General features: G+C 41.5%; 1 protein-coding gene across 4 annotated transcripts in view; it reads right to left on the reverse strand.

The window, feature by feature from the left end:
- PHACTR2 (phosphatase and actin regulator 2) overlaps positions 1 to 22,058 on the reverse strand; it is a 135,498-nt gene that overhangs the window by 49,856 nt on the left and 63,584 nt on the right. For all 4 annotated transcript variants that reach the window (XM_032183654.1, XM_032183650.1, XM_032183653.1 and 1 more), the window contains exon 2: positions 3,505 to 3,672. In XM_032183654.1, the coding sequence (XP_032039545.1) occupies positions 3,505 to 3,672 (168 nt within the window). The remainder of the gene's footprint in view (positions 1 to 3,504; positions 3,673 to 22,058) is intronic.

A 22,058-nucleotide genomic window follows, 5' to 3' on the forward strand; every position in this document is an offset into this window, starting at 1 on the left:
TTACATAACTCCCAGCATTTCACTTTTACAGAAAAAAAAGCACTAAATACTGTGATGGTTGGCAAAATGCATGTAACCTTACAAATACAAGCTGATGATATACTGAACGTACAAAAGAATACAAAAGCTTTCAAAACCTGAAATCTATTCCCTGTATCACTACATTAGTACAATCCCACTCAAATGAGTGAAGTGTTACAGCATAGTGGGATAGATCATTAAATCCTTATTAAAAATAGAGCATATGGACTCTTTAGAGAAAATAAAAACAATCTACTGAATAATGAAAAAATATAATAAGTTCCCAAGCCTGCATATAAAATGTTCTATTCACCAAAACATGCATTGAATTTGTAGTTTGTATAATTTAGATTATTAGAATGATTTTATGTTTTACTAGCTGAGTTTTACATTACTTTATGTTATTAAACATAAGAGCAGCCTTTACAGTATAAAGGTTGGGTACACACTACATGGTTATCTAGCCGGATGTTATCTAAATGATGATATAAAAAATGATTTTTTGTAAGGACAATTTATAAGTATATATAAAGATATTCAACACAAGATACATTAGTCACTCTAGTAAATCAGTTGTGCTAGTAGATTATTTTTTTTTTCAAAAAGAACTATTAAATATAAAGTCCTGTGACTGAACTTAGAGTGGGGACTTTAATTAGTTAACTCTTACCTCCTCCTGCACTGAACTTTTCTCATGCCCTACAACATTTACAGAGATACTTCATTTGTGCTGATAATTAACTTCCACTTTTCAATACATAATTATATACAGTCACATATTCAATTGACCAAAAGAGCTCCTGGTTACATGATCTATGGACTGCATTGATCTTTCACCACTGACTCTATTAGTCTTCTGCTGATTCGTAGTGCAAATTCTCCTAACTTTTATGGATTTCTGTTTGCACACCGGTGCTCCCCATTTTGAATAAAAGATTTATAACAAAAATAAAACTCTAACCTTGGAAGAATAGACAAGGAAATCTACATTAATTTTTTAGCTTCCAGACCTGAAAGACAGTGATGCATAACCGCAGCTGAAATAAAAATAATCAGTTGTCTGAATTTTAAGTCTTCCAAAGAGCGTCTCTGTGTTTTCTCTCTGCTTCAGTATGCTCTTTTGACAGTAATCACAAAGCAAGACCACAAGTGCAAGTGGTAACCTTTGCAGAAAATTAAAAACTACTACTTCTTGTTATGGTTCACTGTATTAGCTTTCTGCTGGATCAGGTTTGCAATCTACTCATCACAGAACTGGTGCCACTGCTCAGAAGGCAGTGGAAGCAAGCAGACACAGCTGAGCTAACTGAGAAGACAGAGTACCCCCTTAAAAATTAGGTATAAGGTAGTTGAGATAGACTCTGCTTCCCAGTAATTACCTCCTTTAGAGTAATAAACACAGCTATGCATTGAGAGCACACAGGGGCAAAATCAGAGACTCAATCTAAAGTGCTCAACATATTCTGCTGTAACGTGAACAATATTGTAGCTCTCATGCATATAAATGCAGCAAACTTCAATGAAAGAGGTAGCATCCCTTATTACCAACTTGTGTTGCTGCACAGCACTTGAAAAAGGCATTTTGTGACTTGGAGTTTATTTATACCTATAGCATAATTTTAAACCCAGATTTTTATTACAGTTCTGAAACTATTTATTTTTTTCTGTTCATTCCATCAACTGTTAGGCATCTCCAGCGTTCAGGTGCTCAATCTAAGATGCCTTCATCCTGAATAACTTCATCTGAAGTCAGTGCCAATGGGACCTGTAGATTCTTCACACCTGTTGAAAAACTTCAGGGACTATGCTATCATAAACAACACAAGCAAATTAAGTATAAACAAGTAACTACGCAGGTACTTTTGGAAATGTTGAGCTCAATTGCTTTGTGCCTCATTTCCTCCTTTTGTAAACGAAATACAAACGTGTGTTTTGCCTTGGTATTACATGAATTGATGTCATGCTTGTACGATTGTATTGAGGCTGCTAAAGATAGCATAATGTAAGAAATACTGTATTTAACATAAATTTACCAGATATTAATTTGTAAAAAAATAACTGCAAAATGACACATGCATTATTATTTAATGGCTTAACAGTTTAACATAAGGTAATGTTTGGTGACAGCTTGGGGAATGTCTGTATACAGCAATAAAAATACTGATTACTCTGAAGAATTTGGTGCATATTAGACCATGTACCTCCCTAAATGTAGCTGCAGGAGTGATTAACTAGGAAGATCTTTGCCCTAGAAATATGATAAAAGTACTAGGAAAGTTGAAGAAAACTGGAAGCAAGGCAGGAGTTATCAGGCTTAGGGGAACTTTTTGATTGCAGTAGTAAAAGAAATTGTGGTGGGGTTGTCACAGGGTACCCAGAGGAAAAAGATGGCTTCTTTTTGCCTTCTGAGTAAATATAACATGTTTTAGTAGTTACTCTGCAAAAACAGAGTTCCTTTCTGTAATAATTATCATTTGCTGGGTTTAAAATATAAAACAGTGTACTCCTGACAGTTCAGAAGAGCCTACTAGGGACATTTGGGGAGGTTAATACTGGTTTTCTAATCTAAAGGCATAGAAGACAGTGGACTTGTGGAAATGGATCTGAAAAGCCCATAGATGCTCCATGGACTCTGATAAAGCTCAAGTTGAGAAAAGCATAGCATCAAATATGTGAATCCCAAAATAGAACTTTGGGATTTTTCTGGAGAAAGCTTGGACAGAGCTCTGACACACAGAGACATACATGCATGGTTGGGCTCAGTTTACTCAGCGTGACTTTCTACAGCCACTTGAGTTGCCCCAAGATTTGGGGGATATCTGCAAAGGGATGGCAAACATAATGCAAAACCTTTAGGGAGAGCAGCCAGGATGTCCAGAGCACCTCAAGCGGTACCAAGTACCTGTGTTCAGGTGACCAAATCCCAGCCTTCCATCTTGCTCATTTTCAGAAGGAACATAACTCAGTCACAGCATTTTATTTCAGACTGTTCTTCAAGCCTATCCAGTTGGGGAGTGAAGGGGCTGAGCAGCCAGTACGAAGGCAGTGGTTGCAAATCTGATCCTCGTTCTCTTGCTGGGCATGACCACATCTGCTTCTCACCTCTGAACAGACCAAACTTCTGTCTCCATGAAAGCAAGGTTCATTTCATAACCCAAGCCACTGGCCATTAGAAGACAGAGACACTTCCAACATTCCTGAGAACATGTAGCATACAGTCTAGTGTTTCTTCATTAAAAATAACACTTTCAACATCAAAAGAATATAATACATAATGAATATTAAATGAACAAATTGCACATTTTTGGTGACAGGTTCAGGACAGAAGCTGAGTAAGGTTTTCCTTGCCAAGAATCAAACAGTTTTTGTATATGCAAAATACTGTGCTTAAATAATTTCTGCCATCTAAGACCTTTTCAAGTATTATCCTCAAAGCTATTACAGTGTTTCTTACTATTTGTCACCAAAGGGCCACTTGCATACCTGCCGATGTTTCTCTGAATTTGTCACTGGTCTTCTTCTTCCTCCATTTCCAAGGTTTAAAGATTTTGCCAATGGTAGAGAGTTTGCCCTTTCTCTTGAAGGGGGGAGTTTGCGATCCTGGGGCTGGTCCATCGGAGTTAGCGATTGAAGCCTTATCCAAGCCATCAACTGAAAAACAAACAAAAAAAGCAAAGGTAACTGAAGGATGGAAAGCAAAGTGGTAGCTAACAGATAAAGCACTCCGTTATCAGACAGCAAAAGGCTGTGGGGCAGCCCCCATTTTTCTCTTCCAGAAGGCAGTCAACGGGCATTTTATCACACCTGTAGTCAGAAGCCAGTCCTCACCTTAGCTAGCCCCATGCTTCATTTCTGCTCAGCATCCCCACTAGAGCCAGCCAGAGCAGGCTGCTCACAACAAGCCTCTGCCATGTGCACGCTTCTCTGGTTCCTCATCGCTATTGAAGAACTCCTTTCAACACATGTTTTTGTGACATTTTCTCTATCTTTGGTAAAGCTGAATAACTAACTATCATGATACAGAAAACAAAATCCGCACAATGTAAAAACATAAACCGTTTCTTTGGAGTGAAACACATCCCTTTTTAAAAGAGCTCTAATGATAACTGTGCTGGCAGCAGAATGGAAATAGTTCAGTTTGATATCCCTGGTAATCAGTCACGCACAGTGGAGCATGCCATGAGTCAGGCTTCATACCAAGAAAATGTATTTAACAATAAGCTTTTGGGCTGTAGCCAAAATTTAAAGAAGGATTGCTTTTCTGCAAAAACATATTGAGTGATATCAAAGCCAATATTTATAATCAATGGCTGTTTTGTGAACAAAATTAGCACTCATTGAACAACACGCAGCAACATAGAGTTCAAATAAATTTCCCAGAAATTTCCCTGAGAAGTCTATTATTTATTTCTACTTAAGAACTAAGGTTTCTTAGAGCATTCCACTCCTGATCCTGCAGACACTTCAAATGAGCTTAATTTTATTCACGTGAGTAGCTTCACTGAAGTAACCGCGATTACTTACATACATGAAATTAATCACAGGCTTAAATGTTTGCAGCATAATGGCCCTGTAATTGCTGTCATTCATCTAAACATTCCAATTATAACCAATTTGGAACAGAGCTGATGCCACTGTCAACAGTGATAATGATAATCATGGACCATTAAATCAGAAAGTGCTATTCAAAGAACAAAATATCACTGCTCCCATTTTACCGATGGAAAATATGAGGCATGGAACAGTTAAGTTTTTAATTTCACATTTGTCAAAATGACTTCCTAAATCCTGGTGCTGTATCTTAGCTGCTAAGAAGATCCATATTCAGACGCATAACATCGTAGTGAAATCTTATTACTCTGTTTCTCAGACAAATGGCATTTAATGAGACCTATATTTGTCCTAGACTTTAGATTGATCTAGGATGCTAAAAAAAATATCTTTTCTGTGAGAAAGCTGATGTCATGCAATCAGAGTCCAAGAAACTTAATTCCCAATGTCTTGAAATGAAGTACTGGGAAAAAAAAAGATCCATTGTATAACTTCATTGAAATTTATGAAGTTAAAATCAGAGATGACTCTGTATGAAAATGATAGCATTCAAATCAATTAGTTATCAATGAGTTATCCCATAAAATGCAACAAATTCTGCACTCTCAGAGAGATGGAGCAAACAGCTTAAGAAAACTTTTCCAGCAGAAATTACTGTTATTCAGATACATCAAAATTGAAATTTTTTTTTCCAAGTGTTTTCCTTGAGTACTTTTTGGTCTATAACACAGAGATAAGATGGAAGAAAGGTACTGAAACAGGCTTTAAATATAAAAAGCCATGATTTTGGTAAGGGCCAGGCTAGGTCTATGGATCGCATGGGTACAAAACCCCATCTTCCTTGCTTGCACATCCTGGAAAATGTTTTCAGGGTGATCCTTTGGGAGGTTTAAGATGACACTCCCATACAGCGGATGAGCCCCTAAGAGGTGGGTCTGAGAGTCTGGGGATCAGAAGAGCACCGACACAAGCCAGCAAGCAGCTTGGCAGGAAGAGAGAGGTGTGGGGCAGCAGCAGGACCTCTGCAGGGGTGCCCTGTCTGCAATTAGAGATTGCATTTCACTGAAGGTTTGCAGTCACTGCCTGTGGAGTATAATCCCGTATTGAATAGTGAAGCCTCTGCTGCAAACTGTGGATGTAAGGGAGAATTACTGGAAGGGTAGTTACAAAGGTAAGAGAACTGACTTTTTCTTGGCAATTCCAGGTGGCACGAGGAGGTGCAAGGCCTGCAGATGGTGGTTGGGGAGAGCCAGGTTGGATGGACATAAAGAATGCACTTCCAGGAGGAGGGTGCAGGGTGGGGAATCGCTGCCTTTGGAGGTTTCCAGTGCTTAGTCAGGGCTGCCCTCATCTCCTGCTAGGAGTAATCCCGCTCACAGCGAGAGGCTGGACTAAGTCACCTCCCAGTCAATGCTTCTGCAGCACTCAGGGCTGTGGAAAACCACAGCTGCTTGTGAAATCTGTGCTAGCAAGCCCAAAGAATCAGGAGCGAGGTGCTGAAGGAAAGAGATGAGGATCTGGTGGCTGAAGAGTTTTGTCCTGGGACAGGAGCCAAGCATTATCTCATTTGCAGAGGCAGTCCATGAGCTCATTAGTGAAAGGCTACCCGCTCCTTGGCTGCAGCAGGACAAAGCCCATGTTCTTGTCTTCACTGGCTTTGAAAGGCTGGGTTATTGATGTGAAGAGCCTGCGCCCTGGTGATAGACAGCACAGTCTTTATAAATACGGGAACATAGCTCTTTTCAACTCCTCCTGGGTCATGGAGTCCAGCCTGGTGCAGGCAACCACTTTCACAAAACGCTCATCTGAATTTTTTCTCCTTTGCCTGCCAGAGGGACTGGAGGATTACGGCTCCAATAGTTCCCCACAGAGAAACATGGATTTGGATCACTCCCTCCTCTGCCCTCTGCTGAAAATATTTAACTCTGAAATAATGATATTCATCCCCGCTAAAGAAATCTGCCTGCTTCAAATTAGCCAACATACCAAAAAAAAAAAAAAAAAAAAAAAAAAAAGGATCAATTTAGTGGTGAATAATTCTGTCTAGGAAGACTGCATCTCTTGAAAAGGGGATTCAACATTAACTCCTTCTGACCATAAAACATGAGGAGTCTATCAAATGAGCTCCGTAAGCGCTCATAATTGGGAATTTACTCATCCATTGACCTTGTACCACTTCCTTCATTTGGAAAAAAGGGATCTAAATATGTATCTGAAAAAAAAAAAGAATAAGCATGGCCAAGCATCATAGGTTGGCCTTAGAAATAATCTGAGATAAACTAACACTTCTAGGAAAAATGACGTATTTAAATTCAAAAGCAATCATAAGGTAGCATATTTTAGCAACTAATAAGTTGCCTAGAGGAAAAAAAAAATAAAAAAATCAGCAATGACGTTCCACAGCATATATGGAAAGATCTTTTCAAAAGCTGTTAGTTCTCATCTGTGAAACACTCAGCAGGAAAGTGGTGTTTAAGATTTACACTGTTTGCTTTGTAGGTCATGTATTATTTAGGAATAAAGGAGTGTATTTTGCACCTCAGAGAGCTTATGTACCTTCTATTAATCATTATAAGCACTATACGCTCAGATGAAAGGAAACACCTTAGTTTTCCAAGATGAGGAATTTAGTCACTTGTGTTATTCTTTCTATTTGTACAGGGTCTTGAAGACCTCCCTTCTTCCCACCATCGTCAGAAAGCCAATGAGTCATTCCATTGCCTTCAACAAACATAATTTTTAAGTTTGACATTAGGACTTCTGACTGTACTATATACTGCATATAATACACTGCATAATCTATTTTGTTATATCTTTGTCCTTTATCCTAGACGCAGATTTTATATCTAAAGGTTAAGTGTCTTACACGAATATTGGAGAAAACATAAGAAGGTTCATTTAAATGAAGTTTGTTTTTAAAAAAGAAATAGCTTTTATTGTTGACTAGCCAGACACATTTTGAGCTTGCGTACTGTTTCACTTGACTTCCTTTATGAAAAGTACTGACAGTGCTCCAATGCCATTCGTGCTTTGATTCCAGGGGACAAAAAAGGGTGGGCTGGAGAATTATATGTACGTTCTTCTGAACTGAGAGTCCAAGAATAAGGATGTTACAAGATGGAGTTTAAGAAACAAAGTAAAAACAAAAGGGTTATCACTGGAGCTTTGGATATTAATATTCTAGCTCTAAGTTCCTGGATGAGTTCTGAGCTGATGTTCCCCACTCACTGTAAGCAATTGTGTGCCTCTGTCAGTGTTTCTGTTTGCATCAGGACTTGCTTCCAAAGGAAACCTCCAGACTGCTTCCACTTGCTGAGCTTTGCTTTGTATTTCACAGCAGCTACAAAGAGCATGAACAAGTTTTGTTAAGCATGCAACTGAACTGGAAGATGAACTCCAGGAAGGCATCTTGTGCTCCATGTGCTGAGGAGCAATCAGTCTGGGGTACCAGGCTACAGCCAGCTAAAACCAAAACAGCTGCAACTGTTTTACTTTACACACTCATTTCCACCACACTTCAGTGCCTGCCAATGTAGACATTGTCTGAATAAACTGAGACAATGCACTGGTACCAGCAGTGCTTCAGTCAAGTAATTTGAAAGGCTCAAGGCATTTGATTCTGCAGTGCTTGACACATCTGTTTCTGACCTTTCTTGTTAGCTAGAGGGTAACATTTAAATCAGTACCATCAGGGACCTATTACTCCAGGTAGCAGAAGATGCAAGGGAAATAAGTCAAAGAACATCATCCTGTAAGTCTATTAACCATTCCTGTTGATGTCATCCCAAGCATTATATCATAATCTCCAAGAGGAAATCGTGTTGTAAAAGACCAACTATGTCACTGAGACACTGCAAAGCCAAATAACACTGGCACAGACTCGAAGAAAGAAATAAAAAGCCCTTCCCTGAGCTTCCAAGCAGCCAGCAAAGATTAGATTGGTTTAGGGATGACCTTAACTTTCCTATAAACAACCAAAGATGGAAATGCCTGAACACATCTGATCCTAGCAAGGCTACTTGCAAGAAACAACTTTGATCTCTGCAGCTGCCTGGGAGACACTTTTCTGCTCTGAATGATCTCCAGAGGTGTTGTGTGGCTGGAGCAGCAGCACGGATTATATGCAGTTTTTCCATAGCATGGTGCATTTCAGCACTGAGATGTTCATGTCAGCACTGAAACACGCAAATACCTTCTTCAGGTAAGAATTTAGAACACATGTTACAAAATGCAACAAAAACTATCCATCAAATTGTTTCAAGTGAGTCCACCATAGATTACTTTGAAATAAATAGCTGTGATTCTACTGGTTCCATGCCTTTTGGTCTAGAATGCATTTAGACCATCTCTTTTTAAAGATTTGGGTTAAAGATAATTCATGAACAAAAGGAGAGGTCTATACTTATGCAATAGGTTGTACTGTACTTTTTACTCTTGGTAATGAAAGTGGAAAGCCAGCAGAAGAACGTAACCTCACTATTGGATAATCAGAGTCATGCAGATTATATATATAAATATATATGATGTTGTTATGGTATTCTTTTTCTAGTAGAACCACATTTTAATAGGTAATGGATCATAATTTGTTGCTTGTAGTTTATTGCTAGTAACTTCTGTCAGTGATGATTTAACAAAGATAAAACCCAGATAGCTTAAGTAGCTGGTAGGTATATACTCAGATTGTCTTTCAAAGAGTCCTTTATTGAATCTGAATAGCTTTAATTAGTCCATATTCACATTGAGTCCCAATGAGAAGGAGTTTATTAGGTAGACTTTGCTGTTAGTATGAAATATCTTTCAAAACTGCTGATTAATAATTCTCATCTGAAAGGTGGTTTAAATAACAAGCACACTGGAATCAATGCCTCTAAGCAAATTTTAATTAGTTTATTCTTGTCACAACAATTCTTTTTATCCTGGAGTAAAAAAGCTCTTACGGCTACACCCAACAAAAGAAATAAGGTAGAATTTAGGTCCCTAGGCCAAGAATTGTGCTATTGGGAACCTGAGGAACTCTGATCAGAAGTGCTCTGACTTTGAAAGTGCAGGTGCTGCAAGTCATGAGATTAAAATTATCTGAAAACTCTGCTGTACTGCACATAAAATATAAGCCCAGACCAGACTCTCACAGCAGACTGGCTTTGGTGATGAAGGAATTTTCTTCTCTACTCTTCCATCTGCTCATTCCTGACCCTAAAAAAATATTCCATCCTTTCAGTTGTAAAAAAATACAACTGTTCATTGGGCTTGATCTCAAGTAGATCTCAATGATCCAGACCAAAATTGTCTCCCCTTTCTACCCTCTTTCCTTTTTTAAAAGATTATTTTTAATCTGGGCCACTGTAGTGATATAGTATTCAGCAAAATCCTACAGACGCTTGAAGTGTCGGGATCGGATAAGGAGAGAGCTGTGGCATGGGCCAGATCGGTCTGGGCAGACAGCCTAAATCAGCTGCAGCCAGAATACCATGAAATTGTAGCCATGAACCTGACAGCACTAAACAGCCTAGCACATACCACATGCCTAAGCCCAAATTAATCCACTAAACGAGCATGCATTTGCCTAGAGTAGGCAAATGGGCAGGCAGAAGACTTGGGTTCCTCCTCCTTCCCAAATGAATAGCACTGAAACCTCCTGTCCTTTCCTTCTCAAAGAACACCCTACCTGGTCCTCTGCAAAAAGCAGTTTGGAAGCCTTTCAGCCAACAGCAAGAGCTGGAAGAAGGTGATGCTGTACTTGGGTAGCTAAATTGATTTGTAGAGATATGGGAAATCACATGTACATGGTTGATGCAATAAGTATGGGCTTTCTGCAAGAAAAATTGTGGCTCTGCTTATAAGAGAAAGTACAACATCACTTGAATCACTAAGCAGGAAAAGACACAGAACCAAGTGACACTGACATGCTATGGTAGGACCAATACCTACTATCTTCACTGGCACTGGATATCTCAGTTGCAAATATTAGTGTGGTATCACCCCATCACCCTTAAATTGTGTCAGTATAACCTTCATCGCAATATGGGTGACTCAGGGAATTGCCATGTCTAATCATGAATGAATTGGGAAATGCAACTGAAAATGCAATGGCTCCAGTTGAAGGTTACCTTAGGTGTGAATTTAGGTCTGCAGGATTTCTACACTTTCTACCTACCAGTTAGTTGGTTCAGTTATTTTTCTCTTCCTCTCACTGCACCCAGCTGTCCTGCAGGGATGTGCTGCAAAAGTCATCTTGGTTTATTGAGACCTCAAAACCTCTTTCTGGCAGTGTTATAATTTTCTATACAGTCTTGCCAAAGGGAACAGAGTTTGAAGTCACGGTTTTCATGCCAGCAAAATCAACATGTTTGTGCAGCTGTATATTATCCCAATTTAGTGACAAGAACAATAACTCATCAACTCACTATAGAGTATGGTAAGCCACTTATTCCTGGAGCTTACTGGAAAAAAATCAAGACACTGCGTGGTAAAATGTTTGACGTGGTCATTAAAAAACAGAAGTCATTCCGACACTATCAATGTCATTTTCAATAAATCTCTCAAGTTCTGTAATGTTATATCAATTTTTCTTGACCAAAACCAGATGGAAAGACAGGTCTTTTTTCTTTTTCTCTTTTTATTTTCTACTTGGAAGGGGAAAAAATGAAACTAATCCCCAGAGGATAAACTGACAAACGGGAGAGCTATAATCTACCTCAGAGCAGCACAATGAATTGGCATCTGAATGCTTTTGCCTTGCCATACATCTGGAGTTTAACTTTGGGGAAACTCTGTCATGAGCTAATTGACTTGATTGTGTTTTAATTAAATGAAAGGAAAGAGCTGAAGTTCAAATGTAGGCGGCTGAATGGTAGTTTCCATATGGAACTGCCAGTGTTGCAAAATGTTAATTGGGCCTCCTGCTGGCAATGAGCTAAACAGGGTGGGCTGCGGCTACTTCAGATGGATTCTGGCTGCTGCCTGAAAGCAGCCGGCATGGCTAGCGGGGGGATTCTCCTCAGGTAGCTGCAGCCTGAATGCCCCTGGGCTTCTGCAAGGGTATATGTATGCAGTGATGCCCTTTGGGTTGTCAGAGTCACACATGGACTGGCAATGGCAAAGTTCAGAGAGCTGAACGTTTATGGGGTGAACCATGCAACTCCCATTTCACCACAGGCAAAGCGTTACCTTGCTGCAGAAAGCCAGAGCAAGGGAAATCCAGTCATTTTGCATCTGTGGACAAAAGGCCATATTCTGCTCTCCCCTTTGGTGGGTCCCTGCCTAGGCTCTGCAAAAAGCACAGCCAGCACCGTACTAATCCTGCACAGGCACTTCTAAACCCTTCAGAGAACAGCATGTTAATGTGGAAGCTGGGAGACGCACACCCTGCCACCCGCTCCTTTGATGCTGTGCACAGGAGAGGAGGATCACGAGCCAAGTCACACGTTTCAGATTTGCCTGAGCAATGGTGCAGTCTCCCACATGCATTTATTCCAGCTCTCTCTTTCAGCTGTACACTTGGGATTAATTTCTTAGAGCCTGGAAGAGCTTGTTTAGCTGTCTGTCTTTTTACCTTGCTTGGCTAAACTGCCCGTGCCATACCTGTGCTAGGCTCCCAACTACATCTACGCAGGCATTTAAGCAAGTGGGGGGTGTTCTGTGGTGCATTAATGCAGTGGTTTTACCTCTGTAATCACATCTACTCTGTTTTCACCTCCTTCTTGTGTCAAAATGCACTCGGATTTTGCTTACAGATTGAGTAAGGACCTGACCTTATGGTTGTATTATGCCCACAAATGTGTTTGCAAATTAAGAATTTACATTTTGGCATCACACAGTCCGTATTAACACATCTGCACTACTTCCTGCTCTCCAGCCCAGTGTTTAACTTCTTGGTAAGGCAAAGGAATGGAAGGGAATAAACAAATGCTTAGCAATCCTGTTATGCAGGTCTGAAAGTGATCTGGCTGCAAACGTCTCGATACCTGCTCTCTGACTGGAACACAGCTGGCTCTGACCAAAAGAAAAGGGATCTGCAGTTCAACGTGGGTTGCTTGCTCCTCTCTTCTCAACCCCAATACTCCAGTGAAAAGAAGCAAATGGAAAATTTCCAGACAGTTACATTTTCCAGATATATGAAACATCAGGTCAAAGGTCACCTTCTAGATCCAAGCAACTTCTCCACAAAAATGGGGAAAAAAACTCCAAGCACAGTAACAGAGATGTGGGAGGACAGAAACAACAACAACAAAAGCAGCACATGTGAAAGAGCATCCAAATTGTTTTGAAAGGCTGAGGATTGAAAACTAATGCTATGTATCAGAATATTAAGGAATAAATCTCCCTGAAGTACAATGGTATATAGATTTCTATTTATAGTTTTAAAACCTTTTTGGATAATTCTGTAATTCAACCTAGAAGTGTGCTGCACATACTCATCTTGTTAAATTCCCTAATGATATTTTTAACGTCACATTTGAAAACCAGAACTGCAGAACTGGAAATATTTCCTTGCTGACTGACTTTTCTTGATGTAGTCTTAATACAGGGGAGTAAAATACCTACAATAAATTTACTATGGATATTTTTATCTACAGGCAAGTGATAAAACTTCCCAGACACTGGCTATTGAATATAATCTGAAGTGAGTACGTGGCCCCTCTTCCTATGTGGTAATAAGCAGGAATAAAAATAAAAACATCTTTTGCAGTAATTAATACATATGCACTACTGACGCTGAGATAAAAGCATGCCAAGTGTGCCACGTGGAAGCCTTTGGCCCTGTTCCCACTCCTCCAGCTAGCTGCAAAGTTACTCTCCCCATCTGCTCAGTGGGGCCAGAAGCTCCTGTACCACCTGTCCTAGCTGCAGCCCCTGCCAAGGAGAAGGAAAACAGGGGAAGGCCATGTCCTTGCTGCTCCCCGGTGCTGGTTTGTCCTGACAAAAGGGGAGCAAACGTAATAGGTACGCTATGTTGCCACCAAACTGGAATGTGCCATCCCCAGAGCTCCCAGGAATTTGATGAGAAATAGTCAGCAGGAATTTGTTGGAAGAAAAACTGAAAGGAGCACAGCAAGTGACAGCCCAGTAGCCTGGTGCGAATTGTGCTGGGCAGTCCTTGTGCCCTCAGCCCACTGAATCCCTGCAGCTCTAGCTGATAAACGACAGCTCCTCTCGGGAGCCAGCCCAAGGAGTGAATCAGCACACCCTCAGACAGTCCGAGCGACCCACTACTAGAGCTGAGTCAAAAACCTCGCAAGAGGCAAAGCACAGCCAAAGTTACTCTGGGCTTTTCCTCAAAGGCTGTCTGGCTTCACTTCCCTCCATACCTAAGCAGCCACAAGCTCAGGGCTGCTTTGGATCTAAGCTGGCTGATTCACCTGGAGCCTGACATCACCCCGAGTGAGAATTTTATGCTGCCAGCAGCTCATCTGGCCTGCTGTGCAGGCTAACCAACTTGGCTGCTGATCTCTCTCCGATGCCTTTCTACCCTTCCCTCAGCACACACGGAAAGACAGAGTTGTGTCCTCACAGCTCGTGGCCAAAGAACTGCTTCCCACGGTGCTATGAGCAGTGGGATGTCTCCAGAAAGCATCGACACTGCCAGTGGAGTAGGTACACAGATATGGTTTTCTAGAGATGCTAAGCCCACAGGCATATCTCCAGCTATTTCAGCCTGTATTCTCACAGCATCTTGGTAGAAACATCAGCTGAACATCCATGTCAGTCGCTATTTGTGAGGCTGCACTTTCTCACTGTGCTGAGCCAGCAGAAAAATAACTTTTTTGTAAAGATTTTTAAAAACAAATGAGTTCCTTACTACTTCACAGGAGGGCCAGCTAAACAGCGTGCTGACAGGACTGAGCTGGGTGGTGTGCCACGGAGTTCAGACAGGAACAAGCAGGAGGGGACAGGAGGGGATGGGGACGAGTTTGGGAAGAGTTTTAGCAGGAAGAGTGCCTGAGTTCACTGCCTGTTGTGTAAGATCTCACACGAGGGTACAAGAGCGGAGAGGAGAGGCCCTCACAGCAGTGTGCCCTGACCCCCACACCACATCAAAGGCTCACGTGATGACCGCCTGAAGCACTCACAGTGGTGGCTGTTTCCTTCTTCCACATGAAGGAAGCCAGGGAAGGTAGTTACACGTCTCTCCTCCCCCGTCCACCCACCCCAATTCATTCCTGACAACCCAACATCCTTTCCAAAAACAACTCTGCATTAACATTTCATATGTGCTTTTCCCATTATCGTACATCTTTAACCAAGTCTTCCACAGTCAACATGTTTATAAATCTAAGAGCAGGTTTGGTTTTGGGGGGCTCCCACCCCAGCGCTTCCTCACATTTAGATAAAATAATAAGGAGCTTTGGATCTGCAATTAACAGAATATTTACATACAAAAAATCCTAGGTTCAATCTGATCTGCTGTGTAATTAAATTCCCTGCACACAGCCCCGAGCTCGAGCTCACTGTACTGCCATTTAAAGGTGATGTTTTCTTTCATACTGGCACTACTTCAACACCTTTTTTCTAGTACAGGAAACAGCACATTGCACTTGTCCACAAGCACACAAGTCAAACCTGAAGCAAATAGTTTCTTTTTGCAACCCAGCTGGCCTCTGAACCCAGCAGAGGTCAAGGACACTTTTAAATCCAGCTAGCAAATTTCTGAGTGTTGCTGTCATTGCAAGCGTTTTTGCAGGCTATTAGTCCTGCTGTCTTTGTAGAGAAAACTGTGTTTATTTTAAGTTTATTTTTCATCTGCCTTTAAACTGTTTGCCTTTGTTGCTAGATACTAGCTTGGATAAACAGAAATAATACAACTCCAACGCACTCACAAGAAACTACTAATGATTAAACATAGCTCCTCTCAGTCAAAATGCCAATTTGTCAATTCTAAAGCTACAACATGCAAAAACCGTTCATATTTTTTCTGTGTGTATAATACCAGGATCCTGAATACAGCTGAAGTTATCTTATTTGCTGTGAGAAAATGGGAGTCGCCAAGTTGCAGCTGACTTTTCTTCAGCATCATGTTTCATTACTCTCCTCATGCCTCGCTGCACAGCACACAGCTGTTTTATTCCCTGCATCTTGCTCCTTATTAGGGCCAGGGTGGAGAAAATCAGACACAAGCTGACATATTTGTCAGCCCAGCTGCTCTTCCTTTACCAAATTAAACTCTGAAGCTCAGGGGCATTTTCATGAGAAAGGAAAAAAAAAAAAAAAAAAGAAAGGTCCATATGCAGTTTGCGATAGGATTTAGTTATACTTTAAATAAATAAAAACAGCATATTCCCTTTCCTACAAAATCAAGAAGTAGCAATTCCATCAAGCAAGCTAGTGGCACCGTAAAACACCACAGAATTAGAGAATCATCTTTAAGCAGATTTGAAGACTGATCTGTATACATGTTGAACTTTATTTTTTCCATTGAATCAGCATTTATGGAAGATGCCCCATGAGCTGCCTCAGGTGTTGAGCCTGGAGAGGTGAGCAGAGCAGGGGCTGAAAGTAGCCTGGGTGCCCCTTCAGGTCTCTGGTCCTGGAGGACTGTGACAAAGTCAGCCAGAGGGTCTCATGGCTTGGTGAGGCCTTGGGTGGGGAGAAGCCATCCTGTCATCAGAAAAGGCACTGAGAACATGCTCAGCTTTTACAGCAGAATTTTCCTTTTCCCTTCAGGGAAAACAACAACTCTAAGAGCACCATAAACACGGCAAATACATAATTGATACATTCATTTCCCCACTTCCTTGTTTCATGCTGTATTTCAGGTCCCCAATTCTCTGCTCTCCATTAATAATAAATGACTTGTATTATCACAGTGCTTAAGAGGTATAGTTATAGATCAGGACCTGTTTGTGACAAGAGCTGTACAAACAAAAAAAAACAGAGACTGTTTTTACACCAACTCTAACTACAAAATGAAAGAGGAGCTCAAACAACAGAGTTCTGATTTTTCAACAAAAATGTTTAGCTCAGCTGTTGCATCTTAAAGATTTTTTAGATATCCAAAAAAAAACATATGATTTTTGCTTTTTTACAGCATGTCGTTTTCTAAAACCTCTCGCAGTCATACACTGGCATTGAACAATCTTTGTAATCCATAGGCTAAAACAAAGCATCAACTTGAATTTCTGTGAACAAGTTTAAGCTGAATTATTTTAGTGGGAAGTGGGTGAGCATCCCTCAAGCCTCAGAGTAGCTATAAAACACAAGACCCCATCTCGGTCCTGACGATGCATATTCATGCTACACCATCAACATTCACACAGCCCTTAGTTTCAGCAGTGATGCTCGTTTGCCTGACATGGAGGAACTGCAACCACCCAGCTCTGTCAGCAGGTACCACTGCTACAAACATGAATATTCAATTCTGCAGTACCTTAGTGAAAAAAAACTTGAAATATTGTGGCCATTGCAAGCAATACAAAAATCAACTTAAAACCAGCTATAAACATGAGTAACTCAACCTCAATATCATTCACTGTCGTACTTTAGTTAACGATAAGATCAAACTTACAGCTACCCTAAACATTGAAAAATTTCAGTATATTGCTGTTTAATGATTCAGAAGAAATAAAATGTCATTGGAGAAGTGAAGCGAAGCAAACCAGGATGTCATGGGCCCAGAGATAGCTGAAGTTCTTGAGTATGTTGGAAGTACAGCTGATATTATTGGATATTTCTATAAAACAATCTGCTGGGAAGAGTCAATGTTTCTGGTAGCACATCTTCAGGAGGATAATACTGTATTAAAGAATAACCCACTCATACTTGAAATATAACACACTTCAAAGTGAATTGAACAAGCATAACATTTAAGAACTTATAGAAGAAATTCACACACAATCTTGTGCCAAAGATAGGAATAGGATTAGGCAGTAAGAAGTGTGTATAAGGTTAAGGACAAGGCTCAAATTTTCCCACTTTGTGAGCACTGTGGCCACATAGATCCAGATGAACAAAACTCAGAAGTGTTAGTATATAGATGTGTGTTTAAAAGGAAGGATTTGTTAAAAAGTACAAAAGCTCGAGTGTCACTGAAAAGTTCTGCAACTATTGCTAGCAGCTCAAACCAGCACTGGAAATTCAACATCATCCCAAGTAAAGTATGTACGCATCAGGGTTCAACAAATTCACTTTGGCTTTACATAAGCTCTCTGAAGTTTTCTTTTTTAAACTACTACCAAATGTTTTCCTAGGGAGGGAACATTATGTGATAGAGCACACGACTGTTTCCAGAGGTCCCTGGGAATGTGAGCCATCTCTTCGAGAAGCCCACAGGAATACATCAGAAAGTGCCACTTGCAGTTTCTTCCTGCCCTGACTGCTCCTCACACTCTCATCATGGGCTTTCACGTGACAGATTTGGCAGTTTGCGGGCACCACAACAGAGAGCGCGAGCTATTTATCCGTTCATTTATAAGCTATTTGGATTGGTTCTCCTCCAAAGAAATGAGCCTCAAACGCTGAGTTTCCTCCGGTGGTGTTTGCACCAGTGTCCTTCTCCGGGGTTGCTCCCAGCAGGCTTCTGGGGTGCCTGCTTTCCTGCCTGGCAATAGTTCCCTGTCATTCCCTGCTGTCCGACACAGCTGCACAAAGCAGCCGCAGGGATTGCATCCCGATCGCATTCCTGGCTGGAACACAACAGGCATCACAGCCTGGCTGTTCCCCCAGCACCCTGCTCACCCCCAGAACAGGAGGCAAAGGAAAGCAAGGAGCCCACAGATGACGGACACCCTTGCTCAGGTGGGTGCTGTAGCTCTGCAGTCTCATTTTCTTGCCTGAAGCCCACTCTGCTCTGTGCTTCCCTGCCTGCCAAAGGCATGGGGCCCCTCCAGCAGCCAGCTGCAACCTGCCTCCCTGAGAAAACACCTCCCAAAAATCCCTCTTTGACATGGCCGAACAAAGCTGATGCGTAACTTCAACTCCAGCTCAACAGGCTTGGTGTAAAAGCAGGTTAGGAAACAGAGAGGCTAACAATTATTTTTTAAAAGAGCGCTTTCAAGCAGCTTGCAAACAAATGACTGCAAGTTTCCTGAGCTCAGGGGAGTGGTTGTGACATTCTGGAAATGAAAAGGAGTGATCAAGGGTTCAATCACTTCTCTTGGCTTGAAAAACGTTTATAATTCCCCCTAAACCTCCCTCCTGCTCGTGCAAACATTCAAGCACTCAGCATTTCCAAGCCCAGCGCTTGCTCCCCAGCTTGCTTCCTTCCACCCCAGCTGGCTTCTGGGCTCGGGCTCAGCGAGAGGGCGGCAATTTTCACCCGGCAGGGACCCAAAAGAGGATGGGCAGGGGACCCCGCACCGCTCCCGCAGGGCTCCTGCCAGAGGTATGCATGATGTAACTAACTCGAAGCTTCTTGGCAAATCTTACGGCAATTTCATGCTTTTATGAATAGCAAGTCACTGGGAACCGGTTCTCTATTTAAAATTTTTCACTTAAAAATAAACCCAAAAGTTTTCAGCTTCGTGTTTGTAAGAGACAGCTTGAGATAGCAACCTCCAAGTGGCAAAGAAAGGAGAAAAGAAAAGGAAAGGTCCAGAGTTTTATTTTTGATGTATCATGATATCATGAACTTGACCCATCACTTTTGAATGTCTAGTGTCAGTAGTAGCATGGGTACCATTTGATGGCCGTGAGGGAACGTATGGGAGCCAGCAGTGACCATATTAACAAGGCCATATAACCTCCTATTTTAAAGGCTGCCCTATGGGGTTCAGACAGGTGTCCAGCAGCAGGAGGCCCAGCTGTGGCAGGGAAATGATGTTAACAGGATCATCCTGCCATTCCCTTCTTCTCATCCAGCTTTGTGCTTTGACTTCACTGCAACAGCTCGGCCAGGTTTCTCCCATTCCCTGCCACACCACCAGCTCTCAAGAGGGCTTCAGACAGACGCAGCCCTGTCACACTGAGTGAGGCTCCCGGTCCCACCAGCAAGGCCCACCCAGCTCCAGCACCAGCACTGGCATCCTCCACAGTCAGCACCCCTCTGGTCTTAAACCTGTCTTCAAACTGATTTCAGAACCACAACTGCTCTGTGGCTCACGGCCCTGCATGCTGGCTCTTGGAAAGGACCTTTGTCTCCATGAACTATGTTGATGAACCCACCTATTTCCTGGCTAAAACAAGACAGAGCTTAAATGCAGAGCCGAATACACACAGGCAGAATACTGCCCTTGGTGTGCTTCATACAAGCTGTTGAAAAGAACATAATTGACATTTTATATGGAGTCAAAGGACTTCTGGGGGGGGTTATTTGGTATTTTGTTTATAAGCATGAAAGCACCCGCCAGTAAGAGCAGGTGACTAATGGGTGAAAATGCCTAGTGGACAATAAAAAAACAAAAACAAAAAAACAGAACTTGTCTGTTTGTTTGTTTTTTAAGAACAAAGTTCTCATCAACAATTTCATTTCAGGTCAAATTTAACTTTCACTGTAACGCAGATGGCTCTCTTCTCAGGTAATTACAGCAAGACTAGGTGACATGGAGGGCTGTGTCCACCAAACTAAAGGACCCCATTTACCTCTTGTGGCATCTACCCAGCTTTGGTGAGACCTAAGCAAAACCCTGCTGTAGCAGAATTTACCCTAAATCCACTATATCCTGCTACAGAGGAGCTCTGAGTGCTGCTCAGTGTCTCATGTCCCAGTTCTTTAAGTAGTTTTAGACAAAGAACCATTTGCAGTGATCACTATCGGAGCTCTGGCATTTCTGTTTTAACTGATAAGAGACAAGAAATACTTTGAAAAATGTCAGTTTTCTTGAAAAGTTCACTACAGAAGTTTACACAAAGAATATAATATAAATCTTAATCTGATAGTACAAGCTTCTACAAATATATGTGACTGCACACACGTCTGTATCTCTCTGTGAGACTCCAGCCCCAATCCTTGGGTTAGAAAAGGAAAGTTCCTGTCCCTATGTCAGGGAAAAAAAAAAAAAAAAAAAAAAAAAAAACACACATCAATACAACACCAGCCACAACAGAGATGAACTGATGACTGTCTTTCTCACGTAACTTCACAGCAAGCTGCTGGCTAGAACGGGCTGCTGGAAATCCTCAGAAAAGACTCTTCACTTCACTGTCTCTTCTTGAAGGGTCACCTGGTGAACCGTCTCAGTATTACCCAAACTTCCCAACTCTCTTACCCCAAACACATTCCTTTTTTCTTTACCCCCTAAAGAACAACATTTTTTTTGGCTTGTCTCAAAACTTTTGCTACCACCCCACGTGTAAAAAAAAATAAAAATGCCAAAAATGGTAGGAGCACAAAGTGAGTTATAAAGAAATAGAGTAAGACAAAATAAACCCCTCAAGAATCACAAGTTTTCCTGTGTTAACATCTGGGCATGGAAGTAACTGCTTGAACCAATAAAAATGGGCTACGTGCTGGTATTTATTTATTTTTTAAATGAGATTGAACTGCCTGGTATTTATTTGTTTTAAGAAATGGCTAATTTAATTAGTTCTGCCTCCTCTGTTGTTCCTCCACTCTCCTCTCACTCCCATGTGGAATTTAGTGCATAAAGAGTAAAAAAATAAATTGGAACATAGCAATAAAACCTGTGGCCCCATAAACACAGAGGGTGTGTCAGCTCTTAGGGGTTAAAAAAACCCGATCTGTGCCACCAGACACCTTTGTGCTGAAGGCTCAGTTCTGCCCTGCTGGTATACAACCCATGAAACAAGCCCTCAGGGAAAAAACAGGTTGCCAATTATGCTAAACAGCAGCATTCCCATCCAGGGACTGTCATGATGTAATTATGTTATCTGCTAAACCACAGGCAGAGTAACAGAGATGTGGGAGGAGAGAGGAGGTTGTTCCCATTGACAAACTAAGGGGATAGCAAGCAAGTTAACCCTGTGCTGTGGCTAACTATCTCCAGATGGAGTCCTCCACCATGATCAACTCGCTTAACGAAGGACTTTATTTGTTTTTTGGTTCATCTCATTTTCTACGGATGTTTCTTGCAGTGTTTTTCTTCTGCGGTTAAGCAAACCCTGGATGTACTGCAGGCTGAGCGACACAGAGAGAGATGTTTTCTCTGCAGGGACAGCTGGCTGAAAGATGTGAATGCAAAAATCCAGGGCCTGACTTTGTTCATTTCTGCTCACTTGGTTACTTAGTCTATAGATTTCACTTCACCAGGTCTTGCATGCTCTGTTTTTAGTGAGGAGAGAGGATGACAACATTTAATTACCACCCAATGGACATTTTCAGGACTGATTAATGCTCATGGAAGTCTTCAGAGCTGGGAGACACAAACCTTCCTAGTCCATGCCAGGGCGATGAGCTGTGGCCTTCACTCCTGTGTGCTAAGAGATCACACGAACGTCCCCTACCCCACTTCAGGGCAAAGTCAGTGGAAAAGCTTAAATCACCTTGATGCAGGGTTTCAGCTAGCTATGCTTATTCTGCACTGGGACATAGCTTGGGAAACATGCTGTAAGTACTCAGGATGTGTTTTTCAGTTTCAGGTCCCTGTGAATTCCCC

Source organism: Aythya fuligula, chromosome 3 (assembly GCF_009819795.1).
Source record: "Aythya fuligula isolate bAytFul2 chromosome 3, bAytFul2.pri, whole genome shotgun sequence".
NCBI classification, from domain to species: Eukaryota; Metazoa; Chordata; class Aves; order Anseriformes; family Anatidae; genus Aythya; species Aythya fuligula.